Source organism: Echiichthys vipera (assembly GCF_963691815.1).
Source record: "Echiichthys vipera genome assembly, chromosome: 17".
Classification (NCBI taxonomy): domain Eukaryota; kingdom Metazoa; phylum Chordata; class Actinopteri; order Perciformes; family Trachinidae; genus Echiichthys; species Echiichthys vipera.
Window position 1 is genome coordinate 22,648,562 of NC_139842.1, and position 27,883 is coordinate 22,676,444.

The 27,883-nt window shown below is 44.0% G+C and overlaps 1 protein-coding gene across 1 annotated transcript in view; it reads left to right on the forward strand.

Annotated features, from left to right (window-relative positions):
* Positions 1–27,883, forward strand: part of grin2ba (glutamate receptor, ionotropic, N-methyl D-aspartate 2B-a) — a gene marked incomplete at both ends in the record, with an annotated part of 128,982 nt that overhangs the window by 9,457 nt on the left and 91,642 nt on the right. Inside the window, one exon of the mRNA XM_083932018.1 lies at positions 15,570–16,226. Within this exon, the coding sequence (XP_083788144.1) occupies positions 15,570–16,226 (657 nt within the window). The remainder of the gene's footprint in view (positions 1–15,569; positions 16,227–27,883) is intronic.

Genomic DNA, 27,883 nt, shown 5'->3' on the forward strand with positions numbered 1-27,883 from the left:
TTCTTTTCCCTCTTCTCTCCTATTTCACTCGCTGCATCATCTTTCTCATCTTTCTCATCTAATGCTCTCTCTCTCTCTCTCTCTCTCTCTTCTTTCCCTCTTTCCTGTCATGCTCTCTCTGCATTTATCTCCCCCCCACTCTCTCATAGAGAGTTTTTTAATTAAAATCTCTCTGTATCAAGGGATTCTGCTATGGTGGTGATTTAAATGAAGGGGCTGACATAAACTTAACATTACTGTCAGACCAAAGCAAATTCCATCAGCCATGGTTAAATTTGCAGCGCTGGCCATTTTCCAAAAGGCTTTTTATTCTAGAGCCAATATCTATGCCCCAACCTATCCATCTTCTTTTTTCACTGATATTCCCCTGTGCTTTGTTTTTTTTTATTTTCTGTGTATCAGGTCAGAGGCATGCATCATGAAGTGTAGCTGCTCACGTACGTGCACACTGGGCCGATACTGGAATTTTGAGGCTGATATTGATATGTAAGAGCAAAGGTGTCGTAGTGAGGGGAACCGTGGGACAAAGTAATTAAAAAGCTGGAATTAAAAGTATGTTTTTATCTGGAATATTGAAAGTTGACATTGTAAGTAGGGATGCTAATTATTTACTGTTTAACCTTTAACCAATAACAACTTTGACCAGTCAGCAACAGTTAAAAAATAAAAAATACAACCAAGGTGTCACATGCACCCACAAGTCCTCCTCTCAAAATAGCATCTTAGCTGTGTGTCTGTGTGTCAGCTGTGTGTCTTTCAAGCATACTCTGTTTTGCTCCGATGCTCCTTATCTCTCTGTTTGTGAGAGTGATCCAGCAGCAGGTTGTGAGACCCATGAACTTGGCTGGAAAAAAACAAAATGCAACTTCTACTGCAGTAGCAAGACACTACGTGACGCATGCCCCTTTATCGATGAAGACTGGAGGGTTAAATCAACTGATGGATGTGGTGGAAGCAGGCTCGGACAAATACTCCGGGTTCAGCTGCAGACTTCGGTCGTCGGACTCACAAGCTGCATGTGTCCACGACAGTGCGCACAACAGTGTGGCTATACGGCCGGTACAAGCCTCCCGGATGGGTGAACTGGGACTCAGTTGACTGCTTGTTTGTTAATTGTTAACTGTTAACTGTTAACAATCGGTTAACAGGGGTTGGTAGAAGAAAAGTCAAGGATTGCATCTTTAAAATAAGCATTACAAGTAAGCATAAGCGTCACCAACTATTACAGTTGACTGAATAAATAGTTTGATAGAGAGAGGGTAGGGTTTCCTCTGACTTACTAGCCAACCTTTACGCTGATAATCAACAATGATATTGGCCATGTCGATATATCGGTCGGGCTTGACTGCAGACAGACCTGCACATATGCTTGTCACGCACACACACTCCGACAACACTCACACTGAGTTATATGCCCACAGTGCCAACCACCTTGCTGTGAGAAACGAGACACTTCTCCTCCTCATGAGTGTTAGCCTCCCCTCCGAGCCTCCTCCTCCACGCTGGACTCACTCTCTCTGGTGGATGGGAACCCGTGGTCGGGTCTTCATAAATCAAGATGTTACCACCGGCGCTATGAGGCTACTTTTTAATTAAAACTGTGAATCAGTCGGCCCTGATTATGAATTGTACTCTGCTGCCACTGAATAAAATATACAGGGCTCACTTCTTCTCCCCCTCTGACTCTTCCCCTCTCTGTCTCTTTCGGTCTCTCTCTCCATCTCTCTCTCTTTCTCTTGTTGCTTGCTGCTCAATTTTCCACCAGAAATTGAGAATGTCCACAGCAGGCCTTGGCCATGCACAGCGACTGAAAGCTGACATCATTGTGAAATAGTTGAGGAGCTTAGCGGTTGCATAAATTCAATAACTCAGTATGGAGGGTCTGGCGCCACTGGGGTCAACACCATTATATCACACAAAAATGCAGGGAGGACGGAAACACACCACTAAAGCTAGGAGGCCAGTGGGCCCTGTTTACCACACACTACCACTCCTTTAATAATAACAAGTGAAATATGTTGTTGGTGGATTGGATGATCCTATCAAAGCAGAGAAGAGAGAGCAGTCCGTATTATGATTATGGTAACAACAGAAAGCTTTTGTCCACTGGTCGTATTGGAGGAGCGGTGAATGCATCTGAGATAAACAATGAAAATGCCACAAAGACAGGAACTGCAAGAAGAGTGGCTTGGGCAGGAGAGGGAGCAGCTCTGCTTTTCTCCGTCAAAGGGCAGCGACAACGGCATCGCGATACAGTTAAATGAAATAAATAAAACCCAAATGTATGAATATATTTATATGCAAAACAGTGGGTCTTAAAAGCTCCTCTTAGGACTACTACCAGGTTGAAGCTTAACAGCATGTCTCCTTCAAGGGGCCCTATTGCTAATTTATGACCTTTGCATGTCTTGCAAGTACAACTGACACCGTCCTAGGGAGATACAGGGATGAGCCAGGCCTCAACAGAGCAGAAATGAGCCCGATGGAGCGCGGCAGTGGAGCTGGAACGTCGCACAGGGCTGCCGCTGTTGTGCTGCCGCGTCTGCTTCCCCTTTACATTATATCAGCAGGCGAGAGCAGAGAGGAAGGACTAACTGGAATTCAATCTTACAGCTTTGCACAAACAAACTCATGAATGATAATGGGCTGCTAATTGAAGGTACTGGAGCGGTTCCCTCTGCTGACTCTGGCGCTGCAAATGGAGTCCTCCGGGTAGTCATGGTGACAAGCGCCAGCGAAGCTCTGGAGGTCTCCTGACCTGAGCTGGAGTCAGATCATCGTTTACACACGCTCCCTGTAGTCAGTGCCACCATTTGGTTATATATGCAGCCATGAATATTTATAAGGAAACGGCACCACTGAATTGTTTTAAAAGTTAGTTCAAGTGCTTGGTTGTATTTATATGTTTGCATTTCAGATGCAGATATTCTGAGGATTGTATTTGCTATCCGTGTGAGTGAGTTTATTTAGGTGTTAAATGTATACAAAATTTAATTTTATTTACCTCATTTCAGACAATATATGTCTATGTGAAATATCCAGTAAATACTAATTACAGTTACGGAGTTAGACATTTATTGTGGCTGTATATCTGCTGTGATTTAGACGCTGCTGTTTTTTTTTTTTTACTTTAACATCTCACCATTACAGTAGTTGATCTGTATCAGTGTTGTCTAACAGTGTACTTCACTATATTTCACCACCGATTAGCAGCATCTCAACGTCACGTGATGAGACAGAAGGCTGGCACAGTGGGAACCATCATGCTTGTCCTTAAAGCAGTCCCTTACTGAGCGTCTGACCTGTAGATGTGTCCTTGAGCAAGTCATTGAATTTCTACCAGCTGCAAGGTTGACACTGTAGCTGACCACTTGCGTTGACCTTGTTGTGGATGGGAGCAAAATAAAAAGAACTCCTTTTACAGATGCTTTAAAAAGCTGATTTATCCAGGGGTTGGTGTTTTATCAGCTCAAAGAGAACATACAATCCAGCAACACCAGGGCATTGTTTTGTGTAGTATGTCTACAGTAGACATCCTGTCAAACTGTTCTCGGTTTAGAAAGCTGTCTGAGCTTTGTGGGGACCAGTTTTACTCTGGTTCCACCCACTGCTTAGGTGTTCACCTGTGGCACTGTGTTTGTTCCTGTCTGCTTCTATTCCTGTTGGATGCCTGCTGGTGAGTTGGCCCGTCTGACTAACTGTCCCTTTGTGTATCTCATTGGCCGCTGCCTGTCCAACTGGCAAAGCCGTCTGTCTGTGTCTGAATGTAGTGCTGCTGTTCTTCTCCCGGGCGCGCGTCTCTCTCTTCAGGCTGAGCGTTGGGTGGGATTAAATCCGGGGGACATCCGTTGGAGAGACACTCTTAGATGTCATTATCCCTGTGGGGAGACTCATCATCATCCCGCAGCGGAGAGGCGCTCGGAACGCTAGCCCCGGGAAGACTAAGAGAGAGACAGCCGTGACAGCCTTACGTCTGCAAGAAAATTGTGATGATCATGCAAAAAAAAAAGAAAAAAACAATACCCCGGGAAAAAAAAGGAAATATGGGCAGCCTCTCTCTGTGTGTGCATTATGGGCTCCTAGTGAAAATGGCAGTTTTAGTGAAATCCACCCTCCGGCAGCTTCTAATCATAGCTGATCCCGTGCAAGAATACCTGGAATTAATTGAAATGTGTAAAATTAGCAACAGAATTGATAGCTGCAAATGAAAGTCATCAGTCAATATTCAGCCTCAGGGGAGAGGGAGGAGATAGCTTTCCTGCAGCGTGTTTGCAGAGGTGGTATGAATCAGACGGGTCTGTAAGAGATTATTATGGGTGGGTGATTTTACGTAATGTGTTATCATCACATGTGATGCTCTAGAAATCACAGAAATTACAGAATTGTGCGTAGGCAATTACAGTTTAGCAAATAATCAAGCTGTGGCCAATTATTAGAAGACCTTTAATGTTTGTATTTAAATTGGATAGAGCATAAAAACATTACGCTTTTGTGTAAAAGTTCCTTTAAATGTATTTAGTTTTCATGTATACACACATAGTCCTCATTGTCCTCTTTATTTTTGCAGGGTTAGTGTTATTGTACTGGCAGACACAGTACAGTAGCGGATTAGGCCATGTTCTTGCTTAAGCATATTTCAGGGCTTGGGTTTTGATGTATCCAAATGTACCCATAAAATGTTGATTTCCACTCTAAGAGGCCGACTTTGAGCACGGAGCCACGCTGTATTTCAGTATCTTCTTTTAAGATACCTACCCATCAAAACATCCACTCGAGAGTATTTTCCCACACAACAGAGTGGTGCATTTACCAATACAACCTTGTTGTTTCTCACTAATACACACACATAAACACACTAAACACAAAGAAAGAAGCACTTCCACACCTACTAATCCAAAAAGGCAGAATCCTGGTGCCAAAAATAACAGCTTGGAATGAGATGGATAAAGGAGGACAGATTATTGTGGCTGTAATCTGTGAAAAGCTGACAATAAAACACATTTAAAGTGATTACAGCGCTGTTATTGGCATGAGGGTCACTCAATGCACCGTGCTCTCTCTATTCCAAGCTTTAACTTCCAACAGACAATGCAGTCTGCTGCCCACACATACAAACACTCCTGTAAAGGTCTTTCACAATGACACATGGACCGAAGCACTAATGCTGATGCAAGGCATGTCAGGAGAGAGAAGGCAAGTAGATCAAATGTGGCGGAAGGGAAGTAGGAGAACAGAAAGAGAAGTGGGGATGGAAGAGGAAAAGAACAGAGTGGAGAGAGGGATTTCGTAGCTGAAGCCACAAATCATGGAGAAGATTAAGCGTCTCCTCTGCGAGGCGGAGTAGGTGTAAATAGAAACGTGTCCCTGGGAGAGATCCTGGAGACCAAGTGCTTATCTCCCTGAGTGTTGTCAAAACACATTTGTCAATCTGAAGTGTGTAACTGTCTTTGTGTCTATAGGAGACTTGATATGCAAAATAAACAGCTTATGGTAGAAAGGAAGTGGTTTGCAACAAACATGCAAAGATTGACAACCTGGACAAACACACACACACACACACACACACACACACACACACACACACACACACACACACACACACACACACACACACACACACACACACACACACACACACACACACACACACACACACTACCTGAGGTGTTTCCACTCTGGTAAGACCCCTGTTTTGATGGAAGTGTGTGCAAGAGCAAGTTGATCATGCATCATCCCCGTGTCTGACTTCCTCAGCTGCAAGACCAGCACATCATCAAGCAGCTGCGGGCCCTTTTACCCCTTCACCAGCTGCCACATCTCTGTAAACGATGAGAAAAAGCCTCACATTGTGACTGTGTCTGCCCAGGATATTAGCCAAGTGAGTCTGGGGCTCTGGCGATGCCTTACTCTCCCCCTGATGTGTCCTACGGGAGCTCACTGGGCAGCTCTGTGGCCCTGAATCTGCCAGGAACAGCTGCTGGGAGCTTGGGCAGCAGGTCTGCATTGCGATTATACAATTGGGTGAGATATTTGATGTCAGATGGGTTGTTTGGAAGGCGGGACACCCAGTGTTGCCCCACAACCTCCAGCATAGTTGTTCCAGTGTCTGTAAAGGGACCTTGCTAATTCAGCCTTTGGTTTAGTGTTGGCATGGTTTTCGCCCTGCTTCTTGCATACAGTCTCAATGAACTTTGGTTGGAGGCCAGCTGGAATTTTATGATCCTCATAATTTTATTAATTCATTAAGAACGGACACTTCATACTAACTTGTAATTGGGGAAAGCAGCATGATTTGTCTAAGGGCTTACCTTACATTGCATCCAATTCAAGATCTACAGACTGTTAATACTTGGGCTTTATGCCAGAGAGTATGGATCCAATTCAGGCTGTCATATAAAGTCCGCTCCTAACCAATTTCTTGTAAGTTTTAGGAATTATGATGCATTTGTTAATTGTTTAATAAATGCACTGGCTTGCTTGCCCCTGCCTCTTGGTGTCTTGGCATCGTCCTGCATGCTGCACTTAATGAAAAGTATTTAAAAATACAGTAGCCTGCTGCATGTTCACATAACTACTAATCATTATTTAAAGGTCCCATATTGTAAACAGTGAGGTTTTCATGTCTATTGATTATAAGGCAGGTGGAGGTGCTACATAAATACTGTGAAAGTATAAAAAAGCTCAATCCACAGAGAAATGCACACAGACCATATTCAGAAACTGTGTCTTTAAACGTCAGGACTTCTGTACGTTTGTGATGTCACAACTATACTATACATAGGTAGAAAGTGCCGCTACAGTGCTGTGACAGTCATTCCCCGGCTGCAATGACGATGATGCAGAGAGAGAGTTCAGCAGAACTGGAATGCTGACCAATCAGAGCTGTCTGGGCTTTTTCAGGGGGGGTTCTTAAAGAGACAGGCACTAAAACTGAGTGTTTCAGACAGAGGGCGATTACAGGTATATTTAGACAGTATGAGAAACATTATGTGTTTTTGAACAATAAAGCATTTAAACACGTTCTAGTAGAGATCCAAAAATAGCTTGAAAATTAAGCTTGAAACGTATGAACCTGAAAAAGAGCATGTTCCCTTTAATAGATTCAGGTATGCTCAACAAGAATTTAAATCGACCACAAGGTTGGAAAACAAGTTCATTCTGTTCATCAACTATCTCAGACCATGGGACCATAATGAAACAAGAGCATCAAAATCACACATATAAGGCCTATAACATATCAGATGTCTGAAGTGTGTCATGTGCGGCTTTCTGTAGTATTTACAAGTGCAGCCATTTCACTGTTCCCCTCCTTGTCCAACCTGCAAACACATTTAAACAGGCTCCCTTTCACCACTTTACATTTGGGTTGATTAAAGCCGATGAACATGTGATTAGTACCATCAAACCACATTCTGTAACAAATCCCTGCATGTTGCTCTTTTTTCAAGTACAACTTTGTACTTTGTAAATTTGTAGAACTAAAACATTCAAATCTATTGAAAAAACGACTACTGTACAAATGTACAGAAAGAAGCAAAACTAATTTTAAATCAATAATTTGTTCCAGATGATGTGGGAAGTGCATTTCGTTCTTCTGTCACACAGAATAAAAAATAGAAAGTATAGAGCTGTGGTTAGTATTGATGAGTGTTTGAGCAGGACTCTCTCACCGAGTGGGCCACATGACACAGTATGGCAGATAGAGTTTTACACACTTTTTCAAGGTAAAAATGATTTAACATAACGGGGCCGTGGACCGGCTCTCCTAGCGGGTTGTTAGTGACTGCAGAGTTTAGTTAGCTCATCATGGATGCTGCAGGTACTGAGCAGAGGCATGGACACGCAGGGGAGCCGTAGAGCTGCAAGGGAACGGAGGATGTAATTCTGTACATACACACACACACACACACACACACACACACACACACACACACACACACACACACTCACACACACAACTTTTAAATAAAGTAGGAAATGTGTGCAGAGGCGTAATCATAGACCTTTTGTACAGGCAGTGAATCTGCCCCCCGCTGCTCTCCTCCAGCCATAATTATTCCATATATAACAAACATCTGTCAAGTCCACATATACATTCTCTGGAAATGAATTGCACTAAATATCTTCTGTCATCTATTCAAAATGTGTCTATCCAAATTTCTGCTTACATGTTTTTGCACTCCAGCAGCCCAATTTCTTTTTTTAAAGATTATTCTTTTGGCCTTTTCATGCCTTTATTTGATAGTGACAGCTTATTGAAGAGTGACAGGGAACAGGAGAGAGAGAGGGGGGGTTACATGTAGCAAAGGGCCCCAGGTGGGAATCGTACCCGGGCTGCTGCGTTGAGGACTTTAGCCTCTGTATATGGGGCGCCCGCTCTAACCACTGAGCCACAAGGCACCCCCCACCAGCTAAATTCTAAACTATAAAAAAGGAAATAACCCTACGAACAAGTTTTAAAGAGAACTTGAAGGCAACAACAAGTGTTTCAATTTAGAAAATGGGTCCTTCCTCCTACCCTCCACGGTTCTACATGTTGTGTGTGTGTGTGTGTGTGTGTGTGTGTGTGTGTGTGTGTGTGTGTGTAAGTGGGTGTTTGTGTGTGTGTGTGCGTGTGTGTGATCAGTCGCCCACACATCTCGCTGCTGTGTGGTCAAAGAGGTTGTCCAGGTAACGTGTCCTTTCATCACTGTCAGCACTTGTTCTGGGTCAGGGCAATGTGTCACCTGAGAGTTTAGCTTTGAAACACTAAGAAATGCTCGACATGGTTTCGAACAACTCAGCAACATTAGATTTTAGCTTAAGTCGTTCTCCCCGCAAAAAAGCTAAAAGCCACACAGCACGTTTTTCCTCCTCTGTTCATTTCTTATAATAAAATGACAAGCTAGCACTGAAAAGAATTAGACTTGTAAGTAGCCTCAAGTGTGCGCAGGTTTGACGTGACGCCATTTTTCAAACTCCTGGTACTTATTCTGCTGCTGCTGCTGCTGCTGCTGCTGCTGCTGCTGATACAGGAACCTCACATCATGAGATTCTCATTTCAATTAAAAGGAGAAACGAAGCCACTACAGCACGCCTGACTTAGCGCATAAGATAATGCCCTTGCACCATTCAAGTCATCCTTAGAGATATAGAGATTGTCTTTCCATGCCATCTTCCGCTGTCCTCCTAAATATCAAACCAGGCAATAAATGTGAAAAATTGCCAGGAGCCTGTGTCCTCCAGTATTCATGCAAATAACACCATCGACAAACCTGACACTTACCACATAATGAGAAGAGGGCGATGAGAGTGTGCGAGCGCAAGAGAGAGATAAGTGGGAGAATTGAGAGGAAGCATTGTTCGATGAGACAAAATGATAAAACAGAGAGAGAAAGAGATAAATAGTGTTAAAATGAAAGAAAGAGAAATAGGGAATTGGGGAGGAAGGGAGCGATGGGCACTTCAGCGTCCCCTCTTTCTGGAAATAGACCCCATTCGTCCTGCAGCCACGGTGAACATGTGATCCAAAGCCTGGCTGGTCTGCTTTGGTGAGGGGGCTGGTGAGTGGCTGCTTCAGAACATCATGTACAGACACAGGTCCAAACACGTAATCACACACACACACACACAAACACGTACTCACACACATACACACACACACACACACGTACTCACACACATACACACACACACACACACGTACTCACACAAACACACATCACCTTCTACCTCCACAGTAGGCTGCACAGACAGGCTACATGAATATTTATCAGAGCAGTTTATAATGAGTTCACACATTAGAGCAGCCTTTCTTTCATATTCCCATGTATCGAAGGTTCTGCAGCGAGTCCAGCATCCAGCTGATTCCTCCTCTCATCAGTATGCGGTGCAGTGACCCGCGCCATGGCCTGGCCACATCCCCAGGGCAGCAGGGGCCGGCCTTCCCGAAATGCTCCCACGGACTGAAAAAATGTTCTTAATATTGTCAGGTGCAGTCTGCCGTCAAATCAATTTCAGATCAAAGAGATCTCATCGCTAAAGATGCTCAGGTTACATATTTCTGCTGCCTTTCTTTTGGCCAAAAAAACATAAATGTCACTCCTAAAAATGCATTAGGGAGAGCAAGCCACTGATAGCTCTGTTCACAACCTTTCAGACTAGATTCATCAACTGGACACACACACACATACACACACACACACAGACACACACACACACACACACACACACATACACACACACACACACACACCCACACGCACACACACACACACACACACACACACACACACACACGCACACGCATGCACACACGCACGCACACACACACACACACACACACACACACACACACACACACACACACACACACACACACACACACACACACACACACACACACACACACACATATTCATACGCCCACAAGCGCACAAGCCATTCTCGGCAGTAATGCTTCCCGTCCTGTGTGTGGATTTGTTACTGCGAGAGCAGAATATGTTGTGATTGGAACAGAGTGCTGTTCAGTCACATATATATATAGAATATTAAACATGAACCATACGGTTTCATCCAAATGTATAATAGTTTTCGAAATTTTAATTAGTTTATATTTTATTTTAGTTTTGACTTTTCAATTTATTTTTAGTTACTTTTAGTTCAGTTGCTTTTTTATTTAGTGTTTTTCAGAAAGGTTTAGTTTCTTTAGATGCTGTTTTAGTTTTACACTACTACCACGCAATTTCATCCCTTCCCCAGTTAGTTAGACTAAGACCTGAACTAAAAAGCGTGGCTAAACAGCATTTCTACTAGAATAGTTATGAAATCATGTTCTTGTTTTTTAATTCTACAAGATTAGACTAAATGTGGAGAAAAGCTGGGAGTAATTGTAAAGCAATTGCAGCATATTGCCATCTCCTGGAATGTCAAGTACGTTAAATTTACGTCGTTCAATTTCAAGGAGGTTCATGTTGTCTTCAGTAGCAGGTCATCAACTTATCAGAAGATTGGCGGTTCAGTCCCTGTCTCTTTCCAGTCCGCATGTAAGCAGGTGGCACATTGTGTGGCAGCCTATGCCATCACTGTGTGAATGTTTGTGTGAAGGGGGGAATGTGGCAAGTATAGTGTAAAAGTTCCTTGAGTGGTCTGAAGACTAGAAAGTTAAGTACAAGTCTATTTACCATTTACCATTATGACCTCCCCTCTAATAGTTGGTCTGCATTTGACCCCCGCAGAGATCCGCTGTGGACTCCCTGCCAGTTATAATTGTGTGATTTATAGCTGACAAAAAGAAAAAAAACAGAGAGAGGAGCCAATTACAGCGCTGTAATATCTGTGTCATGCCTCATATCCCCTGCTTTGTCAACTTTCCACTACAGCAATATGAGCCATGTTAGCCTTGACGTGTATTAACGACTATTACCCTGTTTATTGTCCATTTGGGCCCACTTAATACCTGGTTTTGTTTGGTTGGGGTGGGTAACTAACTACCTGAAACACTATGTTCTTACCTAATTGGCTGATGCCTCGTTGCATCCGTACAGTAACAGAGGCTGAAGCAGCCATAACCAGGCAACAGGAGTACAAAAAGAAACATAAGCTCCTTAATCCTGCTATATTAGTAAGAATCATATCATATTTAGGAGAAAACACAAGGAAGGTGTGTTTAGCATGACACACATACAACAAAACTTCAACTAAACCTAAACTTAATAAACAACAATACAAACTTTTCAACCAATTTACCAAAGTCCTTTCTTATATAATTTATTGTTTGGTGAATGAAATGACAGGTTCCTAGAGCCCATGGCAACTTCTTACCACTTTTGGTCATTTCACATTAGAGATGTCTGCACTTATCTCCTCACTGGTTTAAAGTGGGCAGGGCTTAGATACAGAGAAGTGATGTAACGTACTTTGATGCGCCACTCACGGTTAAGTAATGTTTGAATGTGATGGCAGTTGGTGGGTTGTTTTGCTAATATTGCCAGAGCACATTCAATCAAACACCCACACAGTGATGAGGCAGATTAGCTGAGTATATGAATGTGAAACTCTAAATAAATAATACCCAATGAAATCTTGAAGTGTTGATTATTTAGCCTTTGATTACAGAAAAATGCTGTGGGAGATTCTGAAACCAAGTTATGAGGGACCTTAAATCCAACCAACAGTCCAAAACCCAAAGATTCTCAGTTTACTATCATAAATGAATACAAAACCCTGGAATTATTTATATTTATAAAACTGGAACCAGTGGATTTTTGCCATATGTGTGTGTGTGTGTGTGTGTGTGTGTGCTTGTGTGTGTATGTGCGTGTGTGTACACGCACACGCACACGCACACACACACACACACACACACACACACACACACACACACACACACACACACACACACACACACACACACACATACATGTATATATGAATGATATATATCATTAACATCACAATGCACATACACATATAGCACGTATAGCGTATATTATATATACATACACTCAGGCATAAAAATGCTTAAATTCACATATTTAGTGTGAGACAGCAGTTCTTTTAAATAATTAAAGGTTATAAGAGAAGATAGTTTCAAATAATAAAATCGGTAACAATCACACCAGACAATAAATAATAGGTTACAATAAGTTAGTCCACAATAAAATCCTATCATATAATTTTATTTGTTACAATTTAGGATTTTGATGAAGGATGACATGAATACATTTTTGTATTGGTTTAGCCTGCAGTTAGACAGTTTAACTGTCTGCCTGAAGGCAACATCTCAAATTCTGGGTTCAAAATGTGTGTTGGGTTATTCAAAATCTTCTGTGCCTCCCTGAGCAACATATTTTTCATATAAAGGCTGAAGATTATTCAAGATATTCTTACTTATCTTAATAACAAATATGAGATCACTGAGAAGTGTCCACAGTCTTCTTTAAATAAACCATTTTCCTGCAAACTAAACACTTTTCCTTTTTAATTCAGTGTATACACACACACACACACACACACACACACACACACACACACACACACACACACACACACACACACACACACACTATAAAATGAATGCAAACACACATTTTTCCATCGTTATTTCCTTTTTTTCTGTATGTACTGTATATTCAGAACAATACCCTCATGAAAAAAAGGTTTAGGAAAAGCGTGAACGTGTGTGGGGGTATGGACCTCGAGGGTCTTGGCTGATCGGGGCTATCTGTGGTCCAACCATGTGTAACTGATATGGCTGCTGTGTGCGCTGGTGTGGCTAATACAGCAAATGGTGGGTGAGACGCGTGGGCTCGCTGACAGGGAGATGGTGTCATTTAGTGCCATAACCTCACTCGTGTAATCTAGTTTAATACACCCCTTTTTTGTGTTTCTTTATGAGACATGCTTTGACTCACTATGGGACTTTTTAATGGCCTCATCTCTGTGAATGATCACTGGCGTTACACAATGCGTCGGCTAATATAATCTATACCCCGGGGGGGTGTGCGCGGCTGCAGGCTGTGTGTGACAGGGAGAGGGAGATGGCGAGTTTGGTGCGGGCTCGTATGCATGAAACAGAGTGTGTTTTCTGCGGGCGTTGGTTCATGTGTAAAATGTGTCAGAGGTCTCTATGCTGATCCGTGCGTGAGAAACACACCCTCTTTAAGGATGCACAGCAGAGCCACTGCATCGCTGCATTTACATGATCAATGCATATTGCAAAATGTGTGTGTGTGTATCTCTGTGTCCATCAACTGTGTCTGTATGTGTGCGTGTGTAGGCCTATTTTAATTGTTGCCATGGAAACAGAGTGCTGCCAGAGTCCAGATTCAAAGAGGGCATCTCTCTCTGTCTTACTCTGTGAATCTCTCTCCTCCTCTTCTCGTCTTTTCTCTTCTCTTTTCCTCTCTTCTCTTCTCTTCCATCTCTCTTTCTCTCTGCCTTTCTCATCTTTCTGGCGTCTCACCAAGGTCCTCCTTGGTTTACACTCTCTGTCTCTCTCTGGTTTCCTCCCACTCCTCCCTCCTCCCTTGGCTGTCTCCTCATGCCTCTTATCATCCCTCCCTCATTCCTTCCCTCCCACCTCTCCATCCTTCCCGGAGAGTGGTGTGCAATTGACTATTAACACAGGGACCTGTAATTAGAGCTGACGAACCTCCAGCAATTAGTTTTCCCTAAAGAAGTTGTTCTGTCATCTCTGCATACGTCCCTTTATCCCTCTCTCAATCTCCTTCTTGCTTTTTCTTCCTCTCTGTCATTTCCTGTCTTATAAGCTGTCAGCTTTGCAGGGCGGTTATTGTTTTAGTGTTTTTGTTCTTCTTTGTACCTTCCATCCTCCTTGTTAAAGGCAGACATGTATGAGATATACACACAATACATCACTCAGAATAACTTTGAGAGCAAGTACACCCCCAATGTCCTGGGTACAGTTTCTCTGCCCACAAAACCGAAGTGAACATCTATTCCCACCGACTGTACGCCTACACAGACTATATGCTGATAAACTCAAGAGGACACATGCCCTCCCACACACTCAGATGTAAACATACAGAGAGCACACACATCTTTCTCAGAAAAAGTCGTTTTCGTGTCTGCCTTTGTCTCCAGCTGTGTTGCTGCTGCCCCTTTTTGTCTTTTCTGGATCTTGCTCATTTCCCCTCTCCCTCTTTCACCGGTCCACATGGCCCTTCCTCTCCTCTCCTCTGCATCCCCATTAATAAAAAGCTCTATAAATAAGCACAGAGAGGAGGGAGTCTGAGCAAGAGGGAGAAAGATATGGTCAAGTAGAATGTGGGAGGGAGGTGGAAGGATGGAGGGATGGACAGGGAGCGGCTGTGAGCGTTAAACTAGGCCAACAGGGGCAAGGGCGGGTATCATATCAAAGTCTTGTGAGTAGCTCCGAGCGCCTCTGCCGTCAGTCACTTAATCAATTTCGGCGTCAGTCAGTTTGTCTGCGTCTCGAGTTGGTGTGTCACTCATCTCGCTCCAGACAGTTTGTCAGTCAGTCGGAGTTGGCGTGGAGCCGTCTTTTCCTCTGCCCTTTCTCTCGTTTGCATTCCTGATACGACTTGTTTCGTTCTTCGCTCCTTCCTCCCCTCGCTCCTCTCCCGTCCTCCCCTGTCAAGAAGCCAGCATCTCATCTGGAGGGAGAGTTTATATCCTCCATAATATATGCCATAATGCTGCTTCAGAACGTTCCACATGAATTATTGATCTGCCTGAGATTATACGTAAACTATACACCATCGCACCATGTATCTCTCTATGTGTATGTGTTTATGCACTATTTATGTGTGTCAAGTGTGACCTCTTCTTTCATCCCTCTTTTAGTCTTTAAACCCTTGTTTTCCACAAGGTTTCCCCTTCCTTCATTCTCTCCCCACGATGCCCCATATGTGGCCTGACATTGATATGCACTGATTCATATGATGCATATTCAATCAATGTTGCATGGTGCTATGTTAACCTCTATCTCCTTCTCTCAATCTACTGCCCCCCCCTTTTCTCTCCTGTTATGTTGCTTTATCAAATCTCTACATACCCCCCCCTTCATCTCTATCTGTTCCTCTCCTGTTCTTCTTCCTCTCCAGGTATTACTCTCCTACTCCTCCACCATGCCTGTCTGCGGCTGCCCCAGCCCCTCCGCGCCTCGCGGCCAAGCCGGGCCCTCCTCTTCCCCCACCTCAGCCGCCCAGGACCAAGAGAGGCGAGTCCGACCCCTACATCCATACCCGTCTCCATCGCTCCACCGCCACACCGACGCCTCTTACCTCCTCTCCCTTCTTCTCCTGCTGCTCTGCCTACTCCACCTGCCCCTGGCTTGCCACTCACGGAGAGAGAAGGGCGGGGGAGGCGGCGGAGGTGGGGGAGGCGGTGGCGGCCACTACATCCCCATCCCCCAGCCCCCTCCCCACCACATGGCCCTGCCCAACATCCTGCGCGGCCTCAGCATCGCCGTTGTCCTGGTGGGCAACTCCAGCGAGATGGCGCTGGCCGGGGCGAGGGAGAAGGAGGACTTTATCCACATGGCGCCCAATGTGGAGATCCTGACCATGAATGAGACAGACCCTAAAAGCATCATCAAGAGCATCTGTGACCTAATGACTGAGCACTGGCTGCAGGGCGTGGTGTTTGGGGATGACACCGACCAGGAGGCCATCGCCCAAATCCTTGACTTCATTTCAGCCCAGACCCACATCCCTATCCTCGGAGTCCGCGGGGGCTCCTCCATGATCATGGCTGCCAAGGTAGGACACTTAAAGTCTTCAGTAAAAGTGCAGTCATTTTCAAACAGTACAGGTTATGTAAAACAAACAGTTGTCCCCAAATACAGTAATTGTGCATGGAAGTATGTGTGGGCGGTTTGAGTGTTAAAATACCATTTAAAAAATGTTAAATTCAATGGTTGTCACAAAAAATGACAGCTTGATGATACCAAATCACACTTACACACCTACATTTGATTGTTTAGTCTTGTTAGTGGAAGTTCAACAGACCTACTTGTTGCCGCTGTAGCATATGATGTAATGTTGTTTGGTCTGTGAACTTAGATCTCTGCAGGATTTCATTTCGATCGGCTACACTTTACTGTCAATCGTAGCTGTATGTCTGTCACTCACAGTGAAAGCTCGTCACGGACAGATTATATCACCATGCAGAGTTTTTTTTTTTTAAATCAAAGAAAGATATTTTTAAAGACTTGAGCCGGGGCTACACAGCTTAAATTCCTGCTCTTTATTTTTCTAAATGGTATCAGTGTTTTGGCCTGTGAGGTCTTATGTTCTCCCTTGTTTTGTCTGAAATTAGAAGTCTAACAGGGTCTACTTGTTAGATACACCAAGGCTCTACTTTACTGCACAGTCCCAAAAAAAAATCCCAACATGTTACAGTTTGAAACAGACTTTCATGTGCTTGAAAGCAAGATGATGGGCTTTAGACATGCCCTGCACACAGTAACTTGAACCTAGCAAATTTTATTTATACTGCCTAATAGCACAAATCACAATTTTGCCTCATGGGGCTCTGTATAGTCTGTCTGTATAGCATGCAACACCCTCTATGCTTTTTGAAACTACTGCATTGTCCTTTTAATATCAAGTTTAGCCAAAACAGTGACGCCATTTTGACTGATTTGGCTGCAACAGAGGATTTCTCATCTCATCCCCACTCCACTGCATCAGTATTAATTTTGGGTGCAGACAGACAGACAGACAGACAGACAGACAGACAGACAGACAGACAGGATAAGCTGGGGTGTCTTACTTGAAAGACACACAGCCAACAGTGCTGATGCCAGTGACAGGATCAGCTTGAGATTTCACCAGAACAGAGAGCTAGATCTCTGCCTATTTACTAGGCCTTGGCCCTTGCCTAATGGGATAAAGCAATCTGCTGCTGCTTTATCCGTGCCCGCGTGGGATCAGGGTTTGGACCCCATTCCACAAAAACAGCTCATTCATTTGGTACTGTGTGCATAAATACAGCTGTATTAAATAATAAGGGGAAGTTGAATTTAATGTGTCTTTCATGCAGAGAATGTGACACCTTTATTAAAATATACTTGCTTTTGCTGTCGAGAACTTGCATGACGCTGTTTGATCCGGGGGCCCCGTAGAGTCTCAGTCTTATCTCAGCCATCCTTGTCTCCCACCGTCCTCCAGTTCGTCTGCTGAGCCTCCGGTGTCAACAGGTCTTTGTACCAGCAGAGACACGAGTCACAGTGACATGGCAAGGCCAGCGGCCCCCACTGTAGCTCTTCTCTCTGTTCCTTCCCATTAGAGCATTAAGGAGAGAAATGGCAGGGAACCGTCCACTCCCATTTAAAACTGCGCTCTTCCAAGCACACCATGCAAAGTACACAAAGTTTGCAATACACACATTTTCTCACAGTGTAAAGCACACACCATCACCCCTGCTTAAATGTCTATCCCTGAACTGTGGCCACAAGTGTCTTTAACCCCTAACCCCATTGACCGTATGTCATAAAAACATATAAATCTTTTAGAGCATTCCCTCCTGGTGTATTACAGTTAAAAATGTATGTATGTGTCTTACTGCATGGAAATATGCAGAGATCTGGAAGGAGAAGGGAAGAAGTGGGGGGATAGTTAAGGGCCTGTGTGTGTGTGTGTGTGTGTGTGTGTGAGCGCGTGTGTATGCAGGGACAGTATCATTCATTAAGCACACGTGCCCTAAGTGCACTAGACAGCAGGAAAGAGCAGTGTTTTGTGGCAGATGTTTAAATGGATTTCCCCGGCCACAAGCCAGAGCCTGCCTCTCCTGAGAGCTTCCTCCTGGCTGCACCGGGGCCCAAGAGAGCGAGGACGGGGGCTGCGCTAAGGCTAAGTCTCCAGACGGATTTGTGTCTGCCTAATGGGCTGAGACAATGGAGTGGTGAAAATACGATAGAGAGGGATCAGAGGGAGGGAGAGAAGGAGGGAGAGAGAGGGAGAGAGAGAGAGAGAAAGAGAGAGGGGGAAAAGTGGAAGAATAGGGAAACTGAGGAGGAAATTGGGTGGAAGAAACTCTACTTTAAGTAAAAACATATAGGGGAGGAGAGGGGTTTGAATGTTTTTTGCCAGATCAGGTTGAGTCCAGATGGGGCTGCCTGTAGAGGTGATGGACAGATAAGAGTAGAGCAGGGAGGAGACAGTTTGACGCTGTTCAGACCGGGAGGAAAGGTTGGGGGCAGAAGGGAGGAAGAATATCATATAAAGTGAGTGGGACATTCAGAGGGAGATAAAGAGAAATGAGGAGGGAAAGAAGGAGTAAAGAGAGAAAACTTCTCTTCCGTATGGACAGCAGAGATGGAGAAAAAGCAAGAGTGATCGTGGAAGATGAAAGGTCAAGTTCTAGGGCTTAAGAAAAAATGGGCTGTGGTATGTGTTTGTTGTTTTTTTGTTTTTTTTTTATTGTGAGTGAGCGTCTGAAGGAAATGGACTGACAAAGATTGGGAAATAGGGACTGCAATATGAGGTGTTTATCTTACGGCCCCGCTCAATCACACACACAAACACACACACAAATGTGCGCACTGTCAAAACTGAAGGCTATACTCTGCTATTACAGTTGGCAAGACAACCCCTCCTTTTTCATTACACATCCAAGGGAGGATGATAACAGGGAACGACACAGAAGGCGGAGAATACAGCATTTAGATTTTTAGTGCGGGCTGAACAGGAAAAGAATTTGGAGGAACGGTACAAGATAATTCCATAAAATGTTCCCTCTAGAGTGGACTACTGGTGTGCCGCGTGAAGAGTCAGGCTGAATCAGAATCAGAATGACATTTTTTCCGCTAACATATGCATCTACAAGGACAGTTTCTTGGTATTTGGGGTAATGAAACACGAAGCTAAGCACAGCATTACAGTATGTGCCAGTGGGAGATACAGTCCCTCATCCAGTCCAGCACCAAGACTCTAAAAAGTGTCCCTCAATCAGCCTTATGACTCACTGAGTCTTCTGACATCTGTAACCAGAACAAAACTGTTTTTTTAGAGCTATTCCTGTGGGGGATCATGGAGCCAAACTGCAGCAGTAGCTCAGCAATAAAAAGTGGGACTGCAGCTACCACAGTGGTTGCATCTGTGCATACAGCTTGCCAGTGGGAAGTGGCTCTGCGCTATCTGTAGTTACTGCTAGTGCGGAGAAAAAGTGAACTTGTGCATGAGCTTGAAAGAAAGGGAGTTAAATAGATGAAGGGATGTAAAAAGGAAGCCAGGTGTCTTCAGTATTAACGAGGAATGAAGAAGAAGGCGGAGGAAGAAGGGAAAAGGAGAGAGATGGATGGAGGCAAAGGGCAGTCACATCTATATCAATGAATAAGATCAGTGAGGGAGGGTTGGGCGGTAAGCAAGAGGATGAGAGCACCGAGTGCATGGCCACAAGATTGAGAAAGGGAGAAGGAGAGAGGGAAAGGCAGAGTGCGTGTTTGCGGGGAGTGCAGCAGCCGGTGTATCACCATCTATCCAACGCGGCCAATGTTACAGGAAAGAGAGGCTGCCTCTTTGCTCAGGAAATCGCGGCCTTAATGGAGGAGGAAAGAAGGAGGAGAGAAAGATGGATAGAGTGCAGCTGTACCCACATCTGTGAAAGACAGGAGAAGATTAAGGAGGAGGAGGAGATGGAGAAGGGAGAGGGAAAGCATCCAACAGTTTAAGGGTGTGTGTGTGTCCTTGTGCATCTACTTGTGTGTTACTACCTAGCCAACAGGGCTGTAGGTGCCAGTCTTTTGTCTGTAGTGGTTTCCAGCACCACCCTGCTTGTTGTCCCTCCACGGTGACTGCAGTAATCAGTGTGATCTAAAGCTTTGGCTAATGCTCATATAATCAAGACATGGTGAGCCATTTTCCTCAGCTTGTCTAGAAGGTATGGCTTTGTAGTGGTACAAATAGCTGTAGTTGTCGCCGATCACCCCAGGGCCGCTACATAATACGAAACAGCGAGCTAATCTACGAGCGGAGGCTGCTGGTGCTGCAGATGAGGAGAGAGATAGCATCCACTTGTGCGCAGGGTTTAAATGTAGGATCGTCAGCAATTAATAAAAAAAAAAAAAAGGGAACGCAGACATCCCCGATGACCCGAGGGAAAATATAATATGAACTGCACACATGCAAACATATGCAGGCAGATGCATAAAAACAGGCATGCTCACGCCCACACACATGGGTTTTCATAAATATATGGCAAGGCATGTGTTACAAGGGCAATTAATGTATGAATATTAAATAGATAATGGAAGGGATGCTCAACTAGGTATACAATGAACTGCTGCTGCTGCTGCTGCTGCTGCTACTGCTGCTGCAACATCATCATCACACACATCAACACGAAGTCACAGGCGCTCCCACACAAACAAGTCTGTTCCCCCGCCATCTTTTGTGTAACTGGCAGCCGTCTCCAGGAAGAAAACAGCAGGATGGGATCAATTAACTTTTGCCCAAATAATTCAGGCTTTTCATCGTTTCCTATGTGGTCGTTTGCCCGTGGGTGTTCAAGCCTTTTGTAAGAACAGAGTGAGCGATTTTTGTGTCTGAGCACACCCCATCGCTGTGCATGTGTGTGCATGTGTGTGTGTGTGTGTGTGTGTGTGTGTGTGTGTACTAATTCTTCAGAGGAAACAGGCTTGATGATGGTGTAGAATTGGTGTTGAACTGTTTCCAGGGATAATTGTTGTGGAGGATGTGTGAGTGTGTGTTTGTGTGACGCCAGTTGAACCATTTAATCACAGCACACTGGAGCCACTGATGTCCATGCCTCATTTTCAAAATAAGCATCTTCCCCCTTGTCCTTTGTTTACGTTCACCCTACATTTAGGAAGAATAGTCTTTTATTTTTGGTCACAAAGAAATCGACTTGTTTCCGCGTCATTTCCTGTTTTGCCTTCTTCCCATGAAGGTTTTAGTCCAGTGGGCTGAGCCTAAATGTGCCTGCATTTATATTCCCAATTAATATCCTACAATAGCACCTATTGTTGCAGTAATCACTGAGGTCCTGTACTCTATTAATGTAATGTGCTGTTAGGCTTGGCAGCACCGCGTCCTTGCTAAAACACAGACGCAATTAGGAGCATTTGTAAATGATAAGAGAATTAAAAGCGAGTGTTCCTGTGCCTGACGTCTCTCTCAGTGCTTCTCTTTTCCTTGTCCGTCTCTTTCTCAACTCGCTACCCTAATTGTTTAATTCATTCATGGATTTTGTCGTGTCCAGTAAAGCACAGTTAACCCCTTTGTTACAGCTTTCTGGTGTGTCCTTTCATCCTGGATATGTTCTTTCTCCTTTGATTCGCTGCTCCCTTTCTTCGGTTTCCCCGGGTGCTTCTCTGTTGGTTCTTTCCCTGTCCGTGTGTCTAGGACACCTTCTCACATGGCTATTTTCAATTGCAAAAACTGCACCTTGAATTTTCATTAACAAATCCTAGGCAAGTTAGTTCTTTCTTCTTCACAAACATCAGTATACGGTTTGGCATATCTGTGTGATTCTAACTGGCTATTTGAACTTATTCAAGCAGCTTTTTGCAAAATATGGGATAATACAGCAGCTGTTAACTGTGATAATGACACATCTTGATGCGCACAACTTAAAGTTGTACAGTGGTGATTGATCACATGAGCCACTAATGAAAGCTCTTCTACTTGACTTTGCCCAGTATTCCAATATCCGTGTCTGTGGAGACATTCCCGGGCTGGATGTGAACACGGTGCCATGTTAGTGACGCTGCTGACACTGGTTGGTCTGTCGGCCCAGATAGTCGTCAACGGTTATGCTGCGTTTACTTGTAATTGGAAATCGGAAATTCCAACTTCTGACTCAGGCTTGTAGTAAGGGTAGAAGTATAATAGGAACATGTGTGTGTGTGGATTTAAGAGGGAACATATAGCGGACGGACTGGAAATTGAGAGCTGAATGTGTTTCAATAAAGGTTTCAAAAGAGCAAAAAATAAATAAATACAATTGCCAACACACATACTGACCATGAACGTGACAAGATGGAGGCTCTGAAAGAACAGGCACACCTGCAGTTACATCTTATCGCCACAGAGGCTGCTAGAGTACAACTTTAAACTTCTGATCCTTAAAAAGATTTCAGCCCGGGTTAATTTGGCGACACCTGTGATTACTGGGGGCAACAGTAATGACTAGTACACTGGACTTTAGCGCTGATTTTCATAGATGTGAACAGATGCTCCCCTACAAAAGCTCCAGATCGGAGGGAACTCGGAATTTGGCTCAGCGCTTGTCGAGGTGATCGCTGGTGCCTCTGTTAAGCTGTTGAGGAGTAGGAGGTGTGTCGCCTGTGGTCTGCAGCAGGTCATCTAACTGCTCCTTTTCCTCATATATTCTTTTGTAAATTGTTCTATTTTATATTATGCCTCTTGACTTTTGCACTTAGTTATCATTATGCACGTAAACACTCAAAATTCAAATTCCTTGTGTAAGCAAACCTACGAGGCAATAAAACTGTTTCTGATTCATGATCTTTGGTTACGATAACTATGTGACAAACATAGCATAGCACTCCTCGTCACGATAAAAGCACCTCGATTTCGCCCTTTGAAAGCTTTTATTTGGACTGGCAGTAGTAAGTAATGTTTGAATTGCATCAGAATGAACATAATACAGATCTGATACAGTGTAAAGCGAGTAAACACAAAACAGGGAGTCTGTTATCAACTGGATTGAATTCTGTGTGCATTGTTTCCGGTGAATCCTTTGTGCGCGTTAAGTCAAGTTAAATCCAGTGCAGGACTGGCGGATTCCACCACAAACAATTAAAACTACTATGCTAGGATGTGATTATAGAATGTAAAAAAAAACAAACAAACCTGGATTTAATTAATTAAGGATTAAAAAAACATTTTGGTTCAGAAAGACATATCCATGTTCAGAACCTGTGAACTGTGTTTCCTGGTGCAGCTTTGCTTGGTAATGCCTGATTTCCTATAATGGAAATGTCCCACTACCAGTCTGTTCCTACCTTCACATTGTCCTGGTTTAGAAAATGTGACAACCCACTGTGTGTGTGTTCCCCTTCTCTGGAGAAAGAAAGGTTGTGAGGGAGGGAGAGAGAGGGAGAGAAAGAGGAGGATAGGAAGCAGTAGTGAAAAATACAGAGGCCTAAATTTATGTGTCCTATTTTCCAACCCCGTTGGTCTCAATTTACTCCGGCCATTTAGAATATGGCCATTTTTAAACTTGCTCCATAACTTTTTCTCTATACCTCACCCTTCCTGAACTGCCTCACTTTCACTCTTTCCATCTCCGAGTCTGTCTCTCTCCTCTGCTCTATTGCTTACATCGTAGACAGAGTGCTCCCATACACTAGATTAACACAGACAGTTACAATGGCTATGTGTACTTAGAGAGACCCAGTGAAAGAATTTGATGAGATGAGATAGCTGTGAGACACGATGAACTGTAAGTGCCTTTACTCTATGTGGTTCATTCTTCCACCTGCCCACTTTTTTTACTCTTCCAATCCAATCGTTTCACTGCTCTCTAATCTGCTCTGTCTTCCCATGCTTATTCCCCTCTTTTTATGAATTTGACTTCCAGAAAACGACGTGCACCAATGGGCGCCCTCAAATGGAGAAAAAAACGAGTGCCCTCTAGGGTGCCCTTAAAATTGAGAAAACGTGATGCAGTGCCATAAAGGCTGACCTACATGCTGGAAAACTTTCTGCTCGTTGGCGCCCCACTGCATGCAGATGGTGCACTTTTTATTTTTTTTCACCCCTGCCCATCAGTCCGCCACTGGTCAGGAGTGCACACTAAACAGCGACAGTCCACCCCTCCCTCCTACACCCACCCATGTACCCCCCCCCCCCCCCTCCTCTCTGGTTCAGACGTTGTTTCACTCTTACCCCTCTTTCTATCCTCCTGCCTGGCCTCTTTTTCTTCATTCTCACTCTGTGTCCCCCCGGTGCGGGACCAGCGTCGCCTTCCCCTACATCCCAGCCCTCCCCTCACATCTCCTGGCTCCCTCTGGACATGCCCTTACACCCCCACAGCCTCCTCCCACCCTTCTTTTCCTTCATTGCAACCAGCACCAGCTTCATCTCTGCTCTCCTTTCCTCTCTCCCACCCTCCTCCTCTACCTCTCTTCTCTATAGACACAAGTAATCTCCCTTTTCCCACTTCACCCGACACCACCACCATCACCTAGACCTACAAGCAACTCCAACCCCCAACTCTTCACTTTCTCCAATAACCATCCTCCCCTCTTATCCCCTTGTGAACCTTACACCATCCCTTTGCTGGGACCCTTATTAGCCTTATCTCCGCCTGCCCCCGCCCTGAATCAGAGGTGGAGAGGGAATGGACCTCTATCTATTCATAGGCTGAGATGAGTCAGTGCTTTTCCTTAAAGCATGCAGTATATACAGAGAGGAGAGGAGAGGAGATATGGATGGGAAAAGTACAAATTCTAGTTAATTGCTGCCCCACAGCCCTCACTGCGAAAGGATCAAAGGCATGCTACCCCACCCTTCCTAACCCGGACACCCACATTTTTAACCTTTACCCACAACCATTTCCCCTCCAACCGTTTACACTTAGTAACAGTAACAAACCTCTCTGGTGACGGGTGGTGAGACAGTGCTGTAAGCCAACAGTCACAGATGCAGCCCTTACAACACCCACTGCGTTCCTGTGAGAATATAATTGAGCGAGACTTCACTTCGTCTTCACTGCAAGTCACTCGAGATCAGAGTGTCATCTGAAGGTGGTACGAGTAGTATTTTAACGACCATAATCAAAATTCATTTAGTTTCATTAGTATAATCACTGTAAATAAGTGAGGCCGTTGCTGAAAAGCTTGGTTGTGCTGCTGGGTCAGATTTGACTCAATTTTATGGCTTAAAGCAGAAGGTGAGTGCTGTTTTTCCAGTGCTAATGGAGATTGTCTGGATCATGCCTCTCATTTGTTTAATTACTACAGCTTATCACAGTAATTACTTTGTCATATATTGATTTTAAAATGTCATTACACATTACATGTTGCACTTTCAAATTCCGCCGATATAAATATCTGGTTCCCTTAAGTGTAATGTATGTTACAGTGTAATATATTTTTTATTATTATAGGTTTATTTTAGACTATGTCTAACTTTAAGAAAACATATTATAATTTGCAGTTACTTCCCTGTGATACATCGTCATAAGGTTCATCACAATATGACGATGTACTAGAACAAAAGCTGTTTCTGAATGTGACTGTGAGGGGAGATACCTGTATACTCACTGAGGCTCCAGGTCTGTTTGTTCAGTGTCTCTCGGCCCAGAGTTTACGAAGGGAGAAGTAGAGTAGAGGTCGAGAAAGTAGGATCACTCCGTGTGAGTCACCCACGTGTCCGGTCATATCGGAGCACAAATCCTCAATGTGATTTGGAAACGAGGAAAGAGCATTTTGTTGTAGAATACAGTGCTATGTAAATAAAGGAAATAAACTGGAAGAAAATGGGTAAAACGACAAATCTAAAAGCGTTTTCTCATATGAACTCAGCACACTGTCACATGAAGCACACAATAGGTTTGTATCAGATGTAGGCTTCAACACCCACTGGAAATACGCTATTTGGTTTAAGCAAGAGGTGGCGCCTGGGTCGAGTGTGCAGGAGGCAGGACATGAAGTGGATTACACCGCGGCCTCAGAGGTGGTTCGTAATCTGGTCCTCAACAGTTGCTGTTTACCTTATTATCACCCTTCTTCCTGTTGCAGGGTTGGGCCAGCTGCATGATAGAAACATCACTGACAGGCTCACTGTGAATTCTTCAGACAATGGCAATTGGCTCAATCGGACATTACACAGACTTTAGACTAGGGAGCTGGCAGGGTAAAGTCTGTTAAATGTTTGGTCCAACTGACATTTGGGACATTTGCGCTCTCACGTACAGCTCCTCTGGATAATGTCTATTTAATTCCAGGATTGCAATGCAGGTGTGAAAGTGGCTTCGGTGTACCGTGGGGCAGTGGACAAGGCCAGGCCTCTGCTCTAGTTCTGAGGTGGTTGAAGTTGATATCAAGAAAGTAAAACATTTTCTCTGATATATATTTCAACATAATAGCAAAAAATAACCAAATGAAACATCAATCATTCAGTTTTATTTTTAATTAGGTTCCACAACGGCATTTTGTAAAACAATAACCAAATATAATTACATCATTAAAATCTGATTCAATTGAAAGTTGATCCAAAATAAATGATCACCCATTTACCTGTGCAAACATACATATTTCCCCTTTAATTGTTCTCAAATGCTTTATTTAGTTAACATTTCCCTTTTTCTTAAGTTTCATTGGTGTATCTCTCCTTCAGATCTCTCTTCTAATTTCATCCTTTGTTTTGGGGGCTGTCTCCCTGTTTGCCCTTGCTTTGTCCATGCTCTGCCTCACCCATGGCCTCCCGTGTCTGTTGCAACTGTTACAAGCTCTGTATCAATGGAGGAAGAGAGCAAAGAAGGGGAAGATGGGGAGAGAAAAGAGTGGAGTGAGAGAGGGACAGAAAGACAGAGAGAGGGATAGAGGGAGAAGAAGCAAGGAAAAGAGAGAGAGAGAGAAGAGAAGGGGACAGGGATGTGAAAGAAGAAAGGCGTGAGCGAAGACCACAATGTGATCGCTCAGTTGCTCACCAGTGCTCTGCCAAGCTGGCCCGCATCAGAGCCACATGCTCTGATACACACATACACATGCACACACACACACACACACACACACACACACTCACACACACACACACACACACACACACACACACCTATACATCAGACCAATATGTTCCGATGTGTTCCTGCTGACCTACAGTATAAAACTTATTCAACCTAGACACTCTGTGCTGAGTATGACACACACACACACACACACACACACATACACACATTACATAAGCTCCACTGCTCATTGTGTTTGTGTGTTCACAGCAATCCAGAAAGCTATATCTCTAACGTGACACTGACACACGTTTCATACGCAAACACACAATCGTACGTATTCCAGGGCGATGAGGCGGTTTCCATCTGAGCTGACCCTTGTTAGCCCACAAGTTTTTCACCCTGAGAAGGTGGGAAACCAGGCCAGCGGTCCACCGTCAGCACCACTGTGTGTGTTAGCCATAGCAGTTAGTACACACAGGTGGATTGTCATTGAAACCGGAAAAATACAGCTGCGCAGTCAATGTAATCGTAGCAGTCTATAGATGGGTATATTGAAGACACAGGATCAAGCTCACTTTTCCTGTGGTCTTTTTTCTTTTTAGTTTGTTTCTTTTAGAAGTGCATCATTTTGAACTAGCACAATTAGTTTATTATTTTTAATTACAAATAAAAGTGCCCCTTTAGTCTCAAATGTTTTCCGTTTTTATCTCATTACCGCTCATAGATGAGAACATTCGAAACAGATCACAAG